The sequence below is a fragment of the Macaca mulatta genome, chromosome 4, assembly GCF_049350105.2.
Source record: "Macaca mulatta isolate MMU2019108-1 chromosome 4, T2T-MMU8v2.0, whole genome shotgun sequence".
NCBI lineage: Eukaryota > Metazoa > Chordata > Mammalia > Primates > Cercopithecidae > Macaca > Macaca mulatta.
Genome location: NC_133409.1, coordinates 166,808,844 through 166,831,000, shown reverse-complemented (window position 1 = coordinate 166,831,000; position 22,157 = coordinate 166,808,844). Strand labels below are relative to the sequence as shown.

General features: G+C 45.5%; 1 protein-coding gene across 2 annotated transcripts in view; it reads left to right on the top strand.

Moving 5' to 3' along the window:
* Window positions 1-22,157, top strand: part of GMPR (guanosine monophosphate reductase) — a 48,358-nt gene that overhangs the window by 6,602 nt on the left and 19,599 nt on the right. For both annotated transcript variants that reach the window (XM_015135594.3, XM_078000928.1), the window contains exons 2-5: window positions 1,183-1,302; window positions 4,639-4,722; window positions 8,942-9,115; window positions 21,388-21,469. In XM_015135594.3, coding sequence (XP_014991080.1) covers window positions 1,183-1,302; window positions 4,639-4,722; window positions 8,942-9,115; window positions 21,388-21,469 — 460 coding nt within the window. The remainder of the gene's footprint in view (window positions 1-1,182; window positions 1,303-4,638; window positions 4,723-8,941; window positions 9,116-21,387; window positions 21,470-22,157) is intronic.

Sequence of the window (22,157 nt, the reverse complement as noted above, 5' to 3'; positions counted from 1 at the left end):
GTGGGTAGACAGGCTGGCATCTGCCCTGGGTCAGAGAAGTAATTCGGACTCTTCCAGCTCTTGGTGAGTGCCTGGCTCTATCTGGCACGTGGCTTCTGTCAAGCCCACCCTTGTGGCTGTGTTGTCCTGGATTGCCGATAGCAGGGTTAGTCCTACATGCCCTGATCTTGAAGTTACAGAAGAATTGGAGCCCCCGCGCCCACCCCTCTGCCCCCCAGCTGCTTGCAAGTCAAAGGAACAAGTGTTGATATGTGGGAACATATGGTTGCAATGTACTTTCCACCAGCTTTTTGAAAGATCCTCATAATTAAAGCAGCCGTGGAGGGTAAAAGGCAAAGGGATTAATGGCGTGGTGCTCACTGCAGGGCGAATTTGGAGTGGGGCTCTAGGTGAAAGGTAAGAAGTGAAGGGGGCCGGGCGCGGTGGCTCAAGCCTGTAATCCCAGCACTTTGGGAGGCCGAGACGGGCGGATCATGAGGTCAGGAGATCGCGACCATCCTGGCTAACACGGTGAAACCCCGTCTCTACTAAAAATTACAAAAAACTAGCCGGGCGAGGTGGCGGGCGCCTGTAGTCCCAGCTACTCGGGAGGCTGAGGCAGGAGAATGGCGTGAACCCGGGAGGTGGAGCTTGCAGTGAGCTGAGATCTGGCCACTGCACTCCAGCCTGGGCGACAGAGCAAGACTCCATCTCAAAAAAAAAAAAAAAGAAGTGAAGGGATTGTTCCAGGACGAGGGCCATGGTTGGCAAGGAAGAGTGGAGCAGGTGCTCCCAGGAGGGGAATGGTTTCCATAGAGCTTGGAGGTGGGGTGAAGATAACATGTACGAGGGTCTTTAGGGATGCGGCTAGAAGGCGGCAGTGGGGTTGGAGAGGCTGGGAAAGGAGGAGAGAGCTTCTGATTCTGAGGCTTGTCTTGATGGTGGAATTTCCAGTGCCTTCTGCTGGTGCTTGAGCAAGGAAAGTGAGGAGCCCATTTCAGCTTTTGCACCTGAATCCAGTGCCTTACCTGGTTTCCTTTGCGACTCTGGTGTCTTTGGAATACCTGTCTTTGACCCCTAGGAGAATCCAGGGATCTTTGTGTTGTTCTTACTCACTCCAAACTCCAGAAATTCTGCACATTTCACATAAGAGCAAAGCACTCATATCTTCCCACCCCCCCTTTTTTTTGTTTTTGCCAACAGGTGGATCTTGAACGCACCTTCACGTTTCGAAATTCAAAGCAGACCTACTCAGGGATTCCCATTATCGTGGCCAACATGGACACTGTGGGCACATTTGAGATGGCAGCTGTGATGTCACAGGTGAGGCGGTAGGCTTTTGTTTTTTTCCTTTGCTGCTCACAACATGGACATGTTATCAAGAGCCCCCCCGGCTTTATAGACAGGGAAGAGTAGAAATGTGAGATGCTTTGGGTCATTCTCTGTCTTTCCTTTCAATCAGAAAGTAGACAGTGTCTGGATTTTGTGTTCAGTGAGATGGTCTAGATCTGCATCCATTGCTTCCATGAATATGACTGTGATGGTTTTGGAAATTAGAGATACAAAAAGAAGCTAGACAACATGAAGAGTGCCATATTGCAGAAAAGTGACAACCCCTTTAAAATTAAGGCAGAGCTGTTTTGTATGCAGTCTGTGCTGCAGCATTTACTGTATAATTATGTCGAATACATGTATCGAGTGCTTATGTGCAAAACACTGCAGATAATGTATTTCTTTTTTTTTAGATGGAGTCTTGCTGTTGCCCAGGCTGGAGGGTGGTGACACAATCTTGGCTCACTGCAACATCCGCCTCCCTGGTTCAAACGATTCTCCTGCCTCAGCCTCCCAAGTAGCTAGGATTACGGGCACATGCCACCAAACCCGGCTAATTTTTGTATTTTTAGTAGAGATGGGGTTTCACCATGTTGGCCAAGCTGGCCTTGAACTCCTGACCTCAGGTGATCCGCCTGCCCCAAGTGCGGGGATTACAGGTGTGAGTTACTGTGCCTGGCCTGTATCTCTTAATTCTGGACACAGCTCAACAAGATAGGTTCCTTTTACAGATGAGGAAACTGAGGCAGAGAGGAGAGGGGTAGGTCACTTGCCCTAGGCCCTCAGCCAGATAGATGCAGAGAGAGAATCAGGATTCCAACCCAAACTGACTCTTGAATCTAAGGAATTTACCCCTCAACTTAAATGGACAGATCACAGTACAAGCTCAAGGTCTCTTTTAGTCAACTACAACAGCCTAATTTTCCATAAAGAGGGGTTAATATCCTGGCTTTGGCTGGGTGTAGTGGCTCACACCTGTAATCCCAGGATTTGGGGAGGTGGAGGCAGGCGGATTGCTTGAGCTCAGGAATTCAAGACCAGACCGGGCAACATGGCAAAGCCTCGTTTCTATAAAAAAAAAAAAAATGAAAATTGGCTCGGTGTGGTGGCATGAGCCTGTAGTCCCAGCTACTCGGGAGGCTGAGGTGGGAAGATCACTTGAGCTGGGAGGCAGAGGTTGCAGTGAGCCAAGATGGCGCCACTGCACTCCAGTCGGCGTGACAGAGCAAGACCCTGTCTCAAAAAACAAAACAAAACAAAAAACCGAAAAAACAAAACTCATTGTGTAGATCAATCTGAGAAGTACTGTTTGTTAAAATACAATTTAAAAACAGATTAAAAATAGTGTCCTGGCTTTGGGAAAAATAAAGGAAAACCCGTTTGGGCAGGACCTTTATGGGTGAGGGCCAGAGCATCTTCTGCATCCTAGATGTGGAATGTCTGCTCTACTCAGGGGTTCTGTCTTTCCTGTGGATAATGCCTGCCAAGTGAAAAGGTAAATCCAATTAGTTGAGAGAGCTTCTCACTGTGGGCAGCAAGTCTAACCACAGGAGGTGCTGAGATTCATTATTAGCCAGCGATTCGAAGGAAAAGATTCTCAAATAAATTATGAGCTCCCAAAATGGAGTAGGGGTGGTCTGTCAGATTCCATGATCACTTGCATTGTCTGTCAGACCTCAGCCCCTACTGAGCATTGGGCCAGAGGCTAATACATTAATTGCTAAGGAACTGGTATTTTTTTTCTGCTCACCCTTTCCCTGCTTTGCTCTGTCATCAGCCATTGCTACTGATGGATTATGTGTTAGTATAAAAGTGAGGGGAACCAGGGAGCAATCAATTCTGATTAATTAACATAATAGGTTATAGTCCAGGAAAAACCTAGAACTTGCTGTGCTCTTCCCATTTTCCTAGAAAGTCTCCCTGCTAACGGAATAGCGTAGTCTGGTGTAGCTAACCATGGATGGCTACTGTGAATTTCCTGTTTCTAGGATCCATAGAACTAGTGCAAGTTACTAAAGTCATAGAAGTTTAGGATGAGAAGTTGTAGATGGGGACATAGGTAGCCCCAGAGAAGTTAGGTGGGAGGCTTCTGTTAAAGGGCAAGGTGTACAATCTCCATAGTCAGATCCGAGTTTGACTCTGGCCTTCGTCTGTCTCTTCCTAGCCATGCATGCAGTTGTTAATTTTTGTAATTTTTTTTTTTTGAGACCGAGTTTTGCTCCTGTTGCCTAGGCAACAAGGCAGTGGTGCCATCTTGGCTCACTGCAACCTCCGCCTCCCAGGTTCAAGTGATTCTGCTGCCTCAGCCTCCCGAGTAGCTGGGATTACAGGCACTCCACCATGCCCGGCTAATTTTTTGTATTTAGTAGAGATGGGGTTTCACCATGTTAGTCAGGCTGGTTTTGAACTCCTGACCTCAGGTGATTCACCCACCTCACCCTTCAAAAATGCTGGGATTACAAGTATACACCATCGCGCTCAGCAAATTTTGTAGGTTTTATTTGTTTTTTGTTTTTTAAATAGACATGGGGGTCTTGCCATGTTACCAGGCTGGTCTCGAACTCCTGGGCTTAAGTGATCCTCCTGCCTCGGCCTCCTAAAGTGTTGGGATTACAGGCGTAGGCCACCATGCCTGGGCAATTTAAATCTCTTAAGCTCCATTTATGCTCGTGAAGCTAATAATGCTGTTCAAAGTTGTTCCAAAAATTAAATGATATGTGGAAAAGACTGACACAAAGCAGGTCAGCAGGTCATAAATGCTGGGGCAATAGTCATAGATTTAGGGTTATACTTTATGTAATTCCCACCGTCAAGAATACCAACTGCCCGATGGATTTACCTTGCAGCAAGAAGTGTTCAGGTTGTGAACACAAGAGAAACTTTCAGGGGTAAGGTGGGGTTCTTCAGGGTTGGCTAAGCAGAAGTTTGCGTTAGGATGGTCCTTCTCCTGGGCGGGGGACCTGCTGCCTGGTTTTCTCTTTGGACCATCTGTGCTGCTTTTGGCCTAATACAGGTGTGGGTGGGAGCCTGGGTGGGCTGGGCAGGGCTCTGAGAATTGTCTTTTATCCCTCTCCTGCCTCCTGGCAGAGCCTCCGTAGTCCTGAATGCAGTATTGTCTAACCAGATTAGAATGGGAAACAGGGTTTTATGATTTCAGTGGTTGTACCTTTGTCTGGTTTTGGCTGCTAGGAGCATATTCAAAGCAAATTAAGCATGGATGGCAGGAACACTGATGCCTTTGTCTTGTTGGATCACCACCTCCAGATGGAGGAGGGAGGGGGGCTCTCACTTGGCTTCCCATCCTAATGGTGCTGTTTTGTTTCCTAGCACTCCATGTTTACAGCAATTCACAAGCATTACTCCCTGGATGACTGGAAGCTCTTTGCCACAAATCACCCAGAATGCCTGCAGGTACGACTACAGCCTGGTTATCAATTAGCAGTGTAGCAGGGGGAGCAAAATCTTCAGAGCTGTCAAGAGGATTTCAGTCAGTAGCAGAGAGACATTGAGAGTTCGGTGTTTCTCTAGCCCTGTGCCATTGCCAGGGATTTGCTGAGAAAACTTGTTTCCATATCGTGTTATTAAAATACTAGGATTTATCTGTAAGAAATGTCTGTTTTCCCTTGAAAGATGAAGTGTTATATCCCAAGAGCTTGGGGAAGACCTGTGTTTCCTGCCAGCTAATTCAAGGTAGAGCCTGTCTTTTGGCTGTAGAAAAAACTTCTGAGTAAAACAAGGTGTTTTAGAGTTGAGTAAACATTATTCCCACCAAGATGGCTGTCATCAAAAAGACAGATAATAGCCAGGCACCATGGGTCATGCCTGTAATCTCAGCGCTTTGGGAGGTTGAGGTGGGAGGATTGCTTGAACCCAGGAGTTCAAGGCCAGCCTGGTTAACATAGTGAGACCTCCATCTCTATTTAAAAAAAGACAATAATTGTTGTTGAGGATGTGGAGAAACTGGAACTCTTGTTCACTGCTGGGAATGGAAAATGGTGCATGCAGCTGCTTTGGAAAACAGTTGTCAGTTCCTGGAACATTAACCATAAGAGTTACCATGTGACCCAGCAATTCCATTTCTAAGTGTAGACTCAACAGAAATGCACACATTTCCGCAGAAAAACTTGTACATGAATGTTCATAGCAGCGTTATTCATAATAGCCCAAAGTAGACTCAACCCAAATGTCTATCAGTGGGTGAAAGGACATACAAAATAAGGTATAGCCATACAATGGAATATTGTTCAGCCGTAAGAAGGAGTCAAGGTCTGATACAGGCTACAGCATGGACGAACCTTGAGGACATTTCACCAAGTGAAAAGGCCAGAAGCAGCCAGGTGCGATGGCTCACGCTTGTAATCCCAGAACTTTGAGAGGCCGAGTTGGGTGGATGACTTGAGGTCGGAAGTTTGAGATCAGCCGGCCCAACATGGAGAAACCCTGTCTTTACTAAAAATACAAAATTAGCCAGGTGTGGTAGCGCATGCCTATAATCCCAGCAACTTGGGAGGCTGAAGCAGGAGCATTGCTTGAACCCGGGAGGTTCAAGTGGAGGTTGCAGTAAGCCAAGATCGTGCCATTGCACTCCAGCCTGGGCAACGAGAGAGAAACTCTGTCTCAAAAAAGAAAAAAAAAAGAAAAGGCCGCACGCAAAGGCCATAGCATCTATGATCCTATTTCTAGGAAATGTCTAGAATAGGCAAATCTAAGCCATAAAATAGATTAGTGGCCTGAGGGGCTGAGGAAGTGTGGGGAGGGAATGTGGTTAAAGGGTATGGGACTTTCTTAGGGAGGAATATGAAAATGTTCTAAGATCGATCATGATGGTTACAGAACTCTGAATGTACTAAAAATCATCAAATTGTGCATGTTGAATGGGTATGGCATGTCATTGTATTTCAAAAAGCTGTTAAAAACCCAAGCATTTTAAAAACAACAAAAAGCCCTGCTGCAACATGCCTGCACCTTCTCCTGCGACATTCAGGGGATTCTGAGCCGAAGCCACAGGCAGGTCTCCCTGGGTTAGAGGTGCTCCCTGCTGGTCAGATCATTTATGATTGGAAAATGACTTCAGATTGTACCGTTTTCAAGGACTCACTGGCTTTTTGTTGTTGTTGTTACTGTGCTTTAATTATGTGTGGATTTTGATTAGTGAAAACGTGGTTTTGGAGATAAAATAATTCTGACTCAATAGTAAGTCCTTCATTTTTGCCATATTGTGTTCAAGTGAATTATGCTTGTTTTCACTTTCTTCTGCTTTTCTCTGTAAGTTTGGGAATAATGATTTTCTTTTTTTCTTTTTCTCAGATCTTCCTCCAACTTCTTTTATTGTTTCTTTGTTTGAGGCAGAGTTTTGCTCTTGTCACCCAGACTGGAGTACAATGGTGTGATCTCGGCTCACTGCAACCTCCACCTCCTGGGTTCAAGTGATTTTCTTGCCTCAGCCTCCTGAGTAGTTGAGATTACAGGCATGCGCCACTTAGCTCGGCTAATTTTTTGTATTTTTAGTAGAGATGAGGTTTCACCATGTTGGCCTCAGGTGATCCACCCACCTTGGCCTCCCAAAGTGCTGGGATTATAGGCGCGAGCCAACACGCCTGGCCTCCCTCCACCTTCTTTAAGGGAGCTTTTGGCAATGTATTGTTAACTGGAACTGTGGCCTTCATTGTATCACCAAGTGTGATACATCGACTTACTACACAGCCCGCCGCCAAATAAAAGGCAAATTCAAAAGGGATAATGTTAAAAACTTAGTAGCAGTGAGAGAAGGCGACCAATCTCGAGTTCCACGTAGTGTACTTTAACAGAAACGAAGTAAGATTTAAAAAAAGCAGAGCTCTAGTGGGAGGGAGAGTGGGCTTGTGTGGATTGGGCTGGCACAGGGCAGAGCTGTGAACCACGAGGCCCAGGCGTGAATGCACAGAGAAGGCTGGAGTAAATATGTGTGATGTTAACCATCAGCTCACACTCAGTCTCTGCGCTGCACTACATTGTTATGATTTGGGGGAATAACATAAAGGATATTAAGATAGATCACTCATATGTGGCCCAGGATTTTGGAGATAAGAGTTAAAATATAAACAATCCATGTCTTAGTTTCACTGAGGCATAAATTAGTGAAAACAAGTCCTTTCCCAAGGGTCAGATGTTCAGAGAAGGGAGAGGTGTGAGGTGCCAGGGCACTGGTGGAAGTTAAGGGACAAGGGTGTTATAGGGGAGGATGTGGTGGCTTCAGATTTTAAAATGTACAAGTGCAGTTGTGAAAGATTACGTCAGGCTTGTTTGTTTTCACACCTTGGGAAATTTTATCCCTTTAATAGGAAAACAGATTTGCAGTTCTGTGTAGAGGTTGAGATTTGCGTGCTGTATTAGGCTGTTCTTGCATTGCTTTAGAGAAATACCTGAAACTGGGTAATTTATAAAGAAAAGAGGTCTAATTGGCTAATGGTTCTGCAGGCTGTACAGGAAGCATACCGCCACCCATCTGCTATTGAGGAGGCCTGGGGAAGCTTCCAATCATGGTGTAAGGCGAAGTGGGAGAGAGAGAGAAAGAGAGGATGGGAGGTCACACGCTTTTAATGACCAGATCTCCTGTGAACTCAGACCTAGAGATCACCAAGGGGATGGCCCAAGCCATTCGTAAGGGATCCACCCCCATGACCCAGACACCTCCCACCAGGCCCCACCTCCAGCACTGGGGATCATATTTCAACATGAAATTTGGGTGAGGACAATATCCAAACTACGTCACATGCTGCACTATTATTTTATTGGGAGTGAAACTCAAAATAGAAAGGAGTTTATCAGAGGCATTTCAGACATCTTCCCCTCTCTTGCTCCCCAAGCAAGGCACTTAGGGTGAAGGCCACAGCTTTCATGTGGGGAAGCCCGAGTTGATTGCCATTTCTCCTTCCTGGAAACTTCCTAGTTCTTGCACATTGTCCTCCCTTGAGTTTCCCTGATATGACACAGTCATGCCAGTAGTTTTCTTTTTTTGGCAGAGGGGGATGGAATCTCACTCTGTTGCCCAGACTGGAGTGTTGCCCAGACTGGAGTGCAGTGGCACGATCTCGGCCCACGGCAACCTCTGCCCCCCGGGTTCAAGCTATTCTCCTGCCTCAGCCTCCTGAGTAGCTGGGATACAGGCACCTGCCACCATGCCTGGCTAACTTTTGTATTTTTAGTAGAGACAGTTTCAACATGTTGGCCAGGCTGGTCTCGAACTCCTGACCTCAGGTGATCCACCTGCCTCAGCCTCTCAAAGTGCTGGGATTACAGGCATGAGCCACCGCACTTGGCTAATTTTTGTATTCTTAGTAGAGACGGAGTTTCACCATCTTGGCCAGGCTGGTCTCAACCTCCTGACCTCTGGTGATCTGCCGGCCTTAGCCTCTCAAAGTGCTAGGATTACAGCATGAGCCACCGTGCCTGGCCAAAGTTTAGATAATTTAATGAATGAATCCCTTTTACCTCTGCTGTTGTATGTGTCTTGAGCAGGTGCATTGTGCATTTGATTAGGGTAGACCTAAAAGGGTTGTTGTACTGTCCCAGAATAGGTGCATAGATGGAGCAGGGTCTGATGTCTGAATGCTACTGTTCATGCCTGTCTTCTTGGTTTATTTTGGTGTAGCACGTAGCCGTGAGTTCCGGCAGTGGGCAGAATGATCTGGAAAAGATGACCAGTGTCTTGAAAGCTGTGCCACAGGTTAAGTTTATTTGCCTGGATGTGGCCAATGGGTATTCAGAACATTTTGTGGAATTCGTGAAACTCGTCCGTGCCAAATTTCCTGAACACACCATTATGGTAAGTACGGTAGAATATTACGGTAGAACATTCTCAAAATGGGGAAGCCACGAGGGAGTTGTTCAATGTGTCGGGAGAGCTGTATTCTCTTCAGACATTTTGGTGCTTCTTTGGTCAAAGATTAATTGAGGATCATTTGGGAAAGGATAGGTAGCCGCTGTGGAAGATCTGAAAACTAGCTTTCCTCTATAAATAATAAAAGCCCCATCAACTTCGTAGGATGTTGGCTCCAGTTTTCCCTAAGTATTACCACGTTTCTTACTATCTGATCCTTTTTTTTTTTTTTTTTTTTTTGAGAAGGAGTCTCACTCTGTCACCCAGGCTGGAATGCAGTGGTGCAATGTCAGCTCACTGCAACCTATGCCTCCCCGGTTTAAGCGATTCTTGTGCCTCAGCCTCCTGAGTAGCTGGGATTATAGGCGCCTGCCACCATGCCTGGCTGATTTTTTGTATTTTTAGTAGAGACTGGGTTGCACCATGTTGGCCAGGCTGGTCTTGAACTCCTGACCTCAGGTGATCCGCCCACCTTGATCTCCCAAAGTGCTGAGATTACAGGTGTGAGCCACTGCACCTGGCCCCATATGATACCTTTAAAAGGGTCTATAGTACTTCTTAACAGAGAGTGTCTTTTAATATTGAAAACATGTGACTGGGTTTGAGTGTCACATATGTAGGTCCTCCATGTCCCACCCCTACTGCCAACGGGAAACTCTGCTGTAGGAGTTGGGAGTCCATGATACGAACATTTCATGACAGTCTACTATCAGTGGCGAATCGGTCGGTGGTATATTTTATCTAGGAGCTTTGTTTCTTGACTTTTCCTGTATTTTCCTAATTACTTGCACCTTAACTAGTTAGAATGTAGATTAGTGACTTTTGGGAAAGATGGATTGGCAGAAAAAGGGATTTAGAAGCTCTAGAGTACAACTTGGGCTTTTGCAAAAACCTGTATTGTAATTAGGCAAGGTTTTGCTAATTCTAATTATGATGGCACATACTGATTGACCACTGGATAATTTAACCCTTCGTTTTTTGAATTTTGAACTTCATTTCTTCTCATATATGTCATCATTGTAAGAAAGTTGGGAGGAAGGAATTGTTACGGAGTAAAGTCTTCTGTTAAAGGACTTCCAAGGATTGTTAAGTATTTTAATGCTTTTCAAACACATAGGAAGAAAGGATCAAGAATTGTTCCAGCCGGGTGCAATGGCTTACGTAATCCCAGCAGTTTGGGAGGCTGAGGTGGGTGGATCACCTGAGGTCAGGAATTTGAGACCAGCGTAGCCAACATGGCGAAACCCTGTCTGTACTAAAAATACAAAAATTAGCCGGGCATGGTGGCGGGCGCCTGTAATCCCAGCTCCTCGGGAGGCTGAGGCAGGAGAATCTCTTGAACCCAGGAGCTGGAGGTTGCAGTGAGCCAAGATCACGCCACTGCACTCCAGTCTGGGCAACAGAGGGAGACTCCGTCCCCAAAAAAAAGAAGAAAAAAAAAAAAATTGGCCAGGCGCAGTGGCTAACACTTGTAATCCCAGCACTTTGGGAGGCTGAGGTGGGTGGATCACAAGGTCAAGAGTTTAAGACCAGCCTGGGCAAGATGGTGAAATCCTGTCTCTACTAAAAAAAAAAAAAAAAAAAAAGGGACAAAAATTAGCCAGGCGTGGTGGCAGGCAACTGTAATCCCAGCTACTTAGGAGGCTGAGGCAGAGAATTGCTTGAACCCGGGAGGCAGAGGTGGCAGTGAGCCGAGATCTCGCCACTGCACTCCAGCCTGGGTGACAGAGTGAGACTGTCTCAAAAAAAAAAAAAAAAAAAAAAAAAAAAGAATTGTTCCAAGGTCAACCACCTGTACCAGTGTTAGAAGTGGGTTGGGAAATAGAAAAATTCACTGTGTTCTCTGTAATAGAACAGCCAACCTCATTGTTTTTGATGATGTTTGTTGAACACTATTAAATAGTAGGAAATGTATATGTGTTTATTGGCCTCAGCCCTTGGTTCTTGAGACAGAACTCTTAAAACCCTTGTAGATAACGGTGCCCAGAGAATCTTTTGTTCTAATATTTGCTCTTTGATCCTGGTTGCTGACACAGCTTCTAGAACCTTTGTAATTTCCGGAGTGATGAGAGCACCTGGCACAGAGCTTCTGAATCCCTTGGGATTTTCTGGGTGGTAGGAGTAGTTTTTGTTCTAATATTTGATCTTTGACCCTGGTTCCTGACACATGGCTCCTAAATCCTTTGGGATTTCCTGGGTGATAGCAGTGGAGCTGCTCTTGTCCTAACAAGACAACTTTTAATGGGCTCCTGTGTGGGGGTTGGTACCAGATAGACCAAGCTATGATGAGAAGCTTGGAGCTTCCAGCCCCATCCTCCATTTTCCAGAGAGAGGAGAGGGCTGGAAGTAGAGTTAATAATCCATTATGCCTCCTTGATGAGGCCTTCATAGAAACCCCCAAAGTATGGGGTTTTGAAAGCTTCCTGGCTAGTAACACGTCTGCAAGCCTGGAGGGTGGCAGACCCCAGCTCTGTGGGGACAGAAGCTCCTGTACTCCGGACTCTTCAGACCTCACCCTATGTCTCGCTTCATCAGGCTGTTCATCTGTATCCTTCATCATAGCCTTTATTAATATGATAAACTGGTAAACGTTCCATAAGTGGTAATCCTTTATATCTTTTGATCTTCTTTTTCTTGATAGTATATTTGAGATTCACCATGTTGCTTTATGTCAGCTGTGTATGTATATTTCTTGGTTCCTGGAGCTAATCTTTAATATCATTTCCTGGAGCTAATCTTTAATATCATTTCCCAGATACCTCACTTGCTGTTTTTCCTTCTCTTTACTTTCCAGCTGGTTGTATCACTGTTAAACTCACTCCTTAATGCTCTTTGTCTGTTTGGCCTGCCATCATAAAATACCATAAACCGACTGGTATATAAACAACAGAATGTAATTGCTCACAGTTCTGTGATTTTGGACAGAAATCAAAATCAAGATGTTGGCTGATGTAGTGTCTGGTTTCACCGTTACTCATAGGTGGTGCCTTCTTGCTGCGTCTTCATACGGTGGAAGAGGCATTCAGGCTCCTTGGAACCTCTCTTGTGAGGGCACTAATCCCATTCATGAAGGCTGCACCCTTATGACCTAATCACCTCCCAAAAGCCCCGCCTCCTAATGCCATTGGATTGAAGATTCAGTTTCAGCATAGGAATTTGTGGGGGACACAAACATTCAGCCCATAGCACCCCAGAAATCAGTGTGGGCACATGAGCTGAGTCACACTGGGGAAGTTGCATTCTTTGTGAATCTCACTTTCCTCACCTGTGAAAAGGAGGTTGAGGATCCTCGTGGCTGGAGAATGACTCTGGGGCTCATATGGGATGCAGTTTTATAACAGCGCTGCCTTCACTAGCAGTTGCTCATCTCTGATGAGTGTCGTCAAGGGCACCTGCTCTGAGAACTGAGTCAGAGATGGAGAAGAAAGATGGAGGGTAATGTGGGGTTTGTTTTAAGAAGAGAGAGAAAATGTGTGTCACTGTTTAAAATGACGAGTGATAGTGGAAATGTATTAGTGTTCCCAAGCTGTCCATTGCGTTCTCCAGACTGGAGCTGCTGTGGGGTGTAGTTCACAGCTGGGCCTGCTGAGAGCTGCAAGCTGCCTGTTGGACAGTCTAGAGAGCCTGCCTGTCGCCTCTGGAAGGACAAAGACCAGGAAGGAGGGAAGTGCAGGAAGGAGGGGGCTGGGTAAGACGAGGGAAAGGGTGTTGTTACCAGTGTAGAACTTAGGAGTTGCTATGGGGGAGTTAACTGGGAGGGAAGAGATTGGTTCAGAGTTCCCACAGCTGTCTGGGAAGCCACCAACAGCGAGACCCTCTCCAGCACCTGCTGGCTGGCTGGCCCAGGGGTATGTTTTCATTGCTCTTACTGGTTTCCCCAGCAATGAACAGGAGACTTTGGCAAGGTAGGTGTTTATTCTTAAGCTGCTCTGTGCCTGCAGTGACCCTTGCAATCTGTGATTCATTTGGAAACCTCCAGTACTTTTATGTCCTTGGTTTTTGGTGTTTTTGAAATATAATTTCTCTTATGGCTTTTGGAGGCATAGTGAAGATGCATTCACATTTATCCAGTGTTTTGGAACTGAATGATGTAATATGAGGACTGAGTGTTAGGGAATGGAGTGTTATTACGATCGTTACACTACAGTGAACAGAAAGGATGCTTGCAAACGTTCCAGGCAGAAGCTGGCAGTTCCCGGCCTCTGCACCAGGAGTGAGGGCTTGTCACTCCCTGTGCTCAGTTTCTCCTGTTTTTTTTTCTTGCCTTTCACCTAAGATGAGCCTTGCCACATAGAGGTAGGAGAAGCAGGGATTTCTAGAGAACAACTTTGGCAGAAAAGGTCATATTGAGGGGCTGGCTGATTGAAGAGTATACCAGGTCCTGTGGCCAATTTGCCTGGTGGCTTTCAGCGAGGAAAGAGAATAATGTGTTTTGGGGTACATTCTCAGTACTGTGGGAAAAGGCACTAGCACAGACTAGGCACTTCTTTTTTTAAAAAAAATGTTTGTCGAAACAGAATCTTGCAGTGTTGCCCAGGCTGATCTCAAACTCCCAGCTTCAAGCAATCCTCCTACCTCTGCCTCCTAAAGTGCTGAAATTACAGGCGTGAATCACCATACCTGGCCAGAACTTCTTTTATAATAACAAATCTTTGAGTAGAGATAATAGCGCCTACTTTTGTTGACGTGAAACTTAGTCCTAGAGAGCTCAGGGAGCCTTCTGAGGGTTACACCACCAGTGAGAGCTGGATCTGGCATTCAGGGCCAGGTGGCTTGCCTGGGCCTGCGATCCCCCACATGCCACCAACTCAGTCTTGCTGGTGAGAGGTGAAGCTAGCTGGACTTTCTGGGTCCAGTGGGGACTTGGAGAACTTTTCTGTCTAGCTAGAGGATTGTAATTGCACCAATCAGTGCTCTGTGTCTAGCTAAAGGTTTGTAAATGCACCAATCAGCACTCTGTAAAATGGACCAATCAGCAGGATATGGGTGGGGCCAAATAAGGGAATAAAAGCTGGCCACCTGAGCCAGCAGCGGCAACCCACTCGCGTGGTCTTCCTCACCGTGGAGGCTTTGTTTTTTTGCTCTTTGCAATAAATCTTGTTGTCACTCACTCTTTGGATCTGCACTATCCTTATGACCTGTAACGCTCACTGCTAAGGTCTGCAGCTTCACTCCTGAAGTCAGCGAGACCACGAACCCACCTGGAGGAACGAACAACTCCAGACGCGCCACCTTTAAGAGCTGCGACGCTCACTGTGAAGAATGAACAACTCCGAATGCGCCACCTTTAAAAGCTGTAACACTCACTGAGAAGGTCTGCGGCTTCACTCCTGAAGTCAGCGAGACCACAAACCCACCAGAAGGAAGAAACTCCAGACACATCCGAACATCTGAAGGAACAAACTCCGGACACACCATCTTCAAGAACTGTAACACTCACTGCCAGGGTCTGTGGCTTCATTCTTGAAATTGGCAAGACCAAGAACCCACCGGAAGGAACCAATTCTGGACACACTGGGACTTGGAGGTCCCTGTGTTGGCTCTGGGAAACGTTTTTGTGCTGGTGGCTCTTTCTGACCTGGCTGGAGGAAATAGGTCCTTGAGATCTGATCTGTTAAGATTAGATAGAGGCCAAGCTCTACTCCCCTGGGGCAATGCCGAGTCAGCCACCTGGGGCCAGATCTCCGGGAGCCATGGGCTAGATTTCCAGGGCTGGACCCTGATGTTTCCATGCGTGACTGGTGGCATATTGGCTTGCCCACGTTCTTTCTCAAGGTTCTGAGCCACACGGAGACATTTCCACTCTACACCTCTTCACATAAAGGCTTGGGGCAGGTCTGGGGCATCACCAGTCGAGTGTGCCTTCCCTGAGGCACAAGGGGTGTGTATGGCTGAGAGCACCTCTCAGGCTGTGTTCCCTGGATTTTCTGTATTCACCCACTTTCTGGAATCATAGGTGAAAGCTAGGAAGGTGATGTAATCTCTGAAGAGTCACATAATAAACTCAGTTTAACAATGGCTATTGCCTTGATATCAACTATGTTTCCACCGGCAGGTAGTGGGACATTTTCCAGGTGCTTGGGAGCAGTCACTGGGGTTGATACTCCTTGTTGTTGTTGTCGTCGTTGTTATTGTTGATACGGAGTCTCACTCTGTTGCCCAGGCTGGAGTGTGGTGGCGCGACCTCGGCTCATTGCAACCTCTGCCTCCCAGGTTCAAGTGATTCTCCTGAGTAGCGCACCTGGTTAATTTTTGTATTTTTAGTAGAGACGAGGTTTCACCATGTTGGCCAGGCTGGTCTCGAACTCCTGACCTCAGGTGATCCACCTGCCTCGGCCTCTCAAAGTGTTGGGGTTATAGGAGTGAGCCACCGTGCCTGGCGATATTTCTCTTTTTATGTTAGGGGTTGGCACATCACAGCCTGTGGGCGAAATCTAGCCACCTGCTACCTGTTTGCCAACCCTTGCCTGTTACCATCCAATGGAAAGGATTTTTCTTGCCAGAGGACCCCAGAAAAACCAGTAAAAAGTGGGTGAAGAAGTTACTGTTCAATGGGTACAGAATTTCAGTTTGGGATGTTTAAAAAGTTCCAGAGATGGATAATAGTGTTAGTTGTACAACAGTGTGAATGTACTTAATGCCACTGAACTGTACAGCTAAAAACTTACTTATTAAATAAATTTTGTATTAAATAATTTAAAATAAAATGAATTTTATTTTAAATAAAAATTTTTAAATTAAAATTTTTTTTATTTATATTTAGGTGTACAGCTCAGTGGCACTAAGTACCTTCACGTAAAAATAAAAGAAATATTTAAGAAACAAAAATTTTATTTTTATTTTCTACATGTAAAATTTACACCTACTAAATTTTATGTGTATTTGACCACAATTACAAAAAAACTAAAAAGAATGGGTAAAGGAGCAGTATACCGAAAGCACTCAAGTGGAGGGACTAACATTTTTAAAGCACCACCAAGAGCTGGGCCCTGCGCTCAGAATTTGAGAGAACTTTCTTTGTAAACCTTTTAAGGACTAAAGTGGGTACATCCACCCCCATTTTATAGCAGGATAAATGGAGACTCTGAGCTGAAGTGATTTGCTCAGAAGTACCAAGTAATGAGGGAGGTCCATCATTCGACCCCAGATCTTTCTGAACTTATTTTGCCATAGATGTTGAGGCCTAAAGGAAAGCTGGAAAAATTGGGGCAAAGCAGTTTTTGTTTTCATTTTTGCCCAGAGAACTTTTGTCATTCTGTTCAGGCTGCAGTAACAAGATACCATAAACTGAATAGCTTATATTAAAAAAATGAGAAGTTGGCCTGGTGTGGTGGCCCATACCTGTAATCCTACCACTTTAGGAGGCTGAGGCAGGCAGATTGCTTGAGCCCAGGAGTTTGAGACAAGGCTCGCCAACGTGGAGAATCCCCATCTCTACTAAAAATACAAAACATTAGCTGGGCGTGGTGTCACATGCTTGTAGTCCCAGCTATTCGGGAGTCTGAGGTGGGAGGATCACCCGAGCCTGGGAAGTTGAGGTTATAGTGAGCTGTGATTGCGCCATTGCACTCCAGCCCAGGCGACAAAGTGAGACCCTGTCTCAAAAATAAATAAAAATACAAATCAGAAGTTTATTTTCACAGTTCTGGAGGCTAGGGAGTCCAATATCAAGGCAGATTGGGTATCTGGTGAGGGCCCGCTTCCTGGCTTATACATAGATGGCCGTCTTTTCATTGTCGCCTCTTGTGGATCTCTCTCAGGCCTCTTTTAGAAGGGCACTAATCCCATTGTTGAGGGCTCCGCCCCCATGACCTATCTAATAACCTCCCCAAATCCCCAGCTGCTAATATCACCACCTTGAGGGTAAAGATGTCAACACATTAATTTTGGAGGGACGTAAACATTCAGGCCATACCAACTTTTAAAAAAATGGTACAAAAGTAGTTGAAGTCTTGACTTGGCTACTTTTTTGTCTTTTCCATAACCTTCAACCTCTCCTTGACACAGAGGAGCAATTGTTGCCTTCTAGAGCATGAGGGAGCCCGAAACATTCTTGGCTTCCCTAGGAAGAGGGGTTGACTGACAGAAACCTCCGTCTGCCTGCTTCAGTGCTCTGGACAAGGGTTCATTGGTTCCATGTTGTCATGGCTGCCCAAGAAATGAACGTGCATGAACTGCCTGGGTGACTGAGCCTGCTGTGCTGCTACGCACAGTGCCATTCTGACAGTCCTCCACTCCACACCCAAGGTGCTTCGTGACAAGATAAAGAAGACTCCTCACTTAATCACCCTGACCAGCTGCTTCCTGGCCCCGGTTATCACACCCCATTCCCAGAGGCTGCTTGATGGCACACCAGGGACTTCACTAAAGCCTGACCGCACTCCTGTCGTATTCTCATTTCTGATTTGGTCTTTTCCTCTTTTCCCTTATTTTGCCCTTCTCGATTTCAAACTTGACAGCTTTTTATTCCTCCCGATGGAAACCTCCCCGTCCTCCTGGCAGCATTCTTGCTGTGCTGTGCTGTGCTGTGCCTCATGGTCGAGGCATTTCATAATCACTTTGGGTTTTTCCACACAGTAGCAGTGACCACATTTGGACCATGGACAGATTGAGCAGCCACACATAGGTAGCTGATGGGATGGAGAGACATTTGCACAAGCTTCTGGTTACTAAAGTGGTGTCAGTCTTCTTGATGTTTTTAAACTGACTTTGGCCAGTTGAGGTGGCTCATGCCTGTAATCCCAGCACTTTGGGAGGCAGAGGCAGAGGCAGGGGGATTAACTGAGGCCAGGAGTTAGAGACCAGCCTGGGCAACATAGCAAGACCCTATCTCTGTTTTAAAAATAAATAATTAAATAAGTAAGTAGAACTTACTTTGACTCTACCTGGTTGTACCTGGTACGTCTATGGTGAGCTGACTTGAATTAATTTGTCTAAAGTAGCCCCTTAAAAATAAAATGGTTCGTAGGTGGCGCCAGATTGGGGAAAAGAAATCCACATTGAAAATGAAATTGTGGCTGGGTGCGGTGGCTCACGCCTGTAATCCCAGCACTTTGGGAGGCTGAGGCAGGCAGATCTGCTTGAGCTCAGGAGCTTGAGACCAGCCTAGGCAACAAGGCGAAACTCTTGTCTCTACAGAAAATACAAAAATTAGCCAGGCGTGGTGGCACATGCCTGTAATCCCAGCTACTTGGGAGGCTGAGACAGGAGAATCGCTTGAGCCAGGGAGGTTCAGGCTACAGCAAGCCATGTTTGTGCCTCTACACTCCAGCCTGGGAGACAAGGATGAGACCCTGTCTCAAAAAGAATAAGAAAAAAGAGAATGTGTGGTGGGCTTCGAGTAGCTTCTCTAAAGTTTTTGTGGTTTGGTTTGGTTGTTTAGCGAGTCAGCCACTGGGGAAGAACTGGAGCTCGTGCCCTGCTTCTTAGGCTCCTGTTAGGGTCTCTCAGGGACAGAGCTCATGCTGTTCCTCGCACTTTAAAAAACAAAACTAAACACTTCTGCCCCCATTTAATTATAAAAGTAACACACTTCCTAGTATAAAATCCAGAAAAGATTAAAGAAGAAAATAATAAAAGTTAGATCATCTCTTCACCTAGACATCATCTGTTAGCATTTTGGTGTATTTTTTCATGCTCACACATACTTTTTTTAATAACAAAATCGAGATCTTTCTATTTCTCCCAACATTATACTGAAAGCATTTAAGCATTTTTCCCACGTTGTTAAACCACTCTTAGGCTGGGTGTGGTGGCTCACACCTGTAATTGTAGCACTTTGGGAGGCCAAGGTGGGCAGATCACCTGAGGTCGGGAGTTCAAGACCAGCCTGGCCAACTTGGCAAAACCCCGTCTCTACTAAAAATACAAAAATGAGCTGGACAGTGGGGAGTGTTCCTGTAATACCAGCTACTAGGGAGGCTGAGGCAGGAGAATCACTTGAACCCAGAAGGCGGAGATTGCAGTGAGATCATGCCACTGCACTCCAGTCTGGGTGACAGAGCAAGACTCCGTCTCAAAAGCAAAACAAAACAAAAAACAAAACACTCTTAAAAACATCACATGGATGGGTCATACACTGTTGGATCATTCCATTTTGGGGAATGTATTTACAGTTCTGCACTGTTACGGAGAATACATCTTTGTAGTTAAATGATTGTCCACCCTTATGATTATTTCCTTGGGAGAGAATCTTAGAAGAATTATTGAATACAAAGAAGTGCATTATTTCTTTTATATGGACAAATTGCTTTCTGGGAAAACATACTACGATAAATTTTCCCAGAAGAAAGAGAGATTCTGTCTGATGTTTTCTCTTTAGTATTTACTGTTTACAACGATTGATAATTTGTTAAGTGAAAAGTAGTACCTCGTTGGTACCTTAGTTTACATTGGGTTATTCGGGAGGTTGAACACTTTTTCCGTTTTTCTTAGCCACTTATTTCTTTCAGTAGTGTGTTCATGTCTTTTTGGCACTTACTCTGTGAGGTGTTAGCTTTTTTCTTACAGGTTTGTAAGAGCTCTTACTATGTTAAGAGCTCTTACATATGTTACCCTTTGTCAAAATCGTAGATATTTTTCTCTACCTGGGTATTTGCTGATTGTATGAATATCTGTGTTTATGTATATGTAAGTTTTTTTTCTTTTTTTTTTTTACATGGAAACAGGGTTTCACTATGTTGCCCAGGCTGGTCTTGAACTCCTGGGCTCAAGCAGTCCACTTACCTCAGCCTCCCAAGTGCTGTGATTATAGGCGTGAGCCACTGCACTTGGCCAAGTTTTTAGTTTTTATGTAGACGGCTCTGTCGTTACATTTTTTCACTTTTGGGGAGTATAACTTTAATTTTAATTCTTTAATCTACCTGTAGTCCTCTTTCTGGGCCATCTGTGATTTTTCCCTTGTCAGCTGCTGTTTGGATTAAAGCTTTGAGCCTTCCTCATCACCTTTTCCCCACATCCTTTTATATGAAGTTAAAAGTCACTTTGTCTACGTTAAAAAAGAAAAATTCCCTCTGGGAAGCAATTCAGCAATTCCCTTGGGAAACAATTCAGAGGGAAGACACTTGGACTTCAGTGCAAAAAACATGAGTGGAATGAGTAAGGATTCATTTTGCAAAATATGACTTTGCACAGTTGTGAAAACTCAGCCAGGGCATCTTGCCAAGTATCCTATATACTGGCTGAAGAATCCACAGGGCAGTGAGTTGTAATAAAAAGGGCTATTTTTGCACTCCTAGACTCCTGCAGTGAAAGAACTTGTACTATTTCCAAACCAGACCCAGCCTTCTGTTTGATAGATTCTGCCACTTCCTGGAGGCTTGTGTGTTTATTCTTAGGCCAAAGTTTCATGTTCTGCAAACTGAGCACGTGCAGATGCTACGTGGTCCATGAGGGCTCATCTGCCCTTTCCTGTCTAGATGGGAATCCCAGCCCTAGAGAATGGGGCACACTTCTATTTTCTTAACTGTGTTTTTCTAATTCTGACTCTTGGGGGTTCCACAGAGATTCTTCAGGGGTTTTGCAAACTGTGAAACATTTTTTTTGCCCAACACTAAAGATTTTAATTACCAAGAGAGTGTTTCATTGCTGACTTTTCATATTTGGGGTCCCTCTAAGATTTTTTTTTTTTTTTTTTTTGGAGACAAAATCTCGCTCTGTCGTTCAGGCTGGAGTGCAGTGGCGCGATCTTGGCTCACTGCAACCTCCGCCTCCCGGGTTCAAGCGATTGTCCTGCCTCAGCCTCCGGAGTAGCTGGGACTACAGGCACGCACCACCAGGCCCAGCTAATTTTTGTATTTTTAGTGGAGATGGGGTTTCACCATGTTGGCCAGGATGGTCTCGATCTCTTGACCTCATGATCCACCTGCCTCAGCCTACCAAAGTGCTGGGATTACAGGAGTGAGCCACTGCGCCCGGCCCCCCTAAGATTTTTGTTGTTGTTGTTGATTGCTGAGATGTCTGAAAAGCCCTGACCTGGCCATTCTAAGGTCTCTTCTAGTTCTTAAATCATATAATGCTGTATCTTCTCATGCCAGCAGCTCACCCAAGGGGCCTTTCACAAAAGTGGTCTCCAGGTATGAAATTCTGTGTTCCTTTTTTGTCCCCCAGCTGCCTGGTGGCTTTAGGACGTGCACATCCTCATGTTCGGGTGTGGAGTTCCTCACCTTTATACCAGCAATAGTAGTTCACGATCGTGAGCTGTATTCTTTCTGTCTCAGGCAGGGAACGTGGTGACAGGAGAAATGGTAGAAGAGCTTATTCTTTCCGGAGCAGATATCATCAAAGTGGGAGTTGGACCAGGTAAGACTTGTTAGGAGCACGGCAGAGGGCGTGTGTGGGGAAGAATGGGATCTGGGGCTTGCGGGGACTGGAGATCTCTAGAAGGGGATGCACGAATGACTCACTCACAGATATTTAAAGCACGCTTTTTCTGGAAGCATCACTGAGCTTCTCAGGGAAGCCCCTGATGCAAAGTATTATTGAACTGCTTTTTGATGCCCCCAGGGACCTTCTGAATGAACTTGGATGTGGTTAGAATATGAGGGCTTGGTTTCAGAACCAACGTGGAAGGAAAGAACGTAGATTTCACTAATGACCTCATGCACCTTGAAGAGGAAAGTGATAGGTGAAGAATCTGTAGAGACAGTTAATAAACATGAATGACTCCAGTTTATGTGAAGGTTTGAGGGACCCCACACATTGCAAATAAGCTTGCAGTGAGGAGGCCACATTTGAACTTGACCCATGGCCTAGGTAATGATCACCTTTGGCTCCTCACCTGATACATATTAGATGTAGATTTTTGACCGTGTTCTTCTCCCAGGCGGGGTTTCTTAGGACCACCCATTGGCATCTTAAGCAGAACAAGGTGGAACCTTCTGTCCTTGTCATGGGTGGTGCCATTTTCTCATGGGGCAGAGTTACTGTTTGCTTGCCCTCTTTGCCATGCATGAAGATGAACTGCCATGTTTTAAATTCATCCATGCAC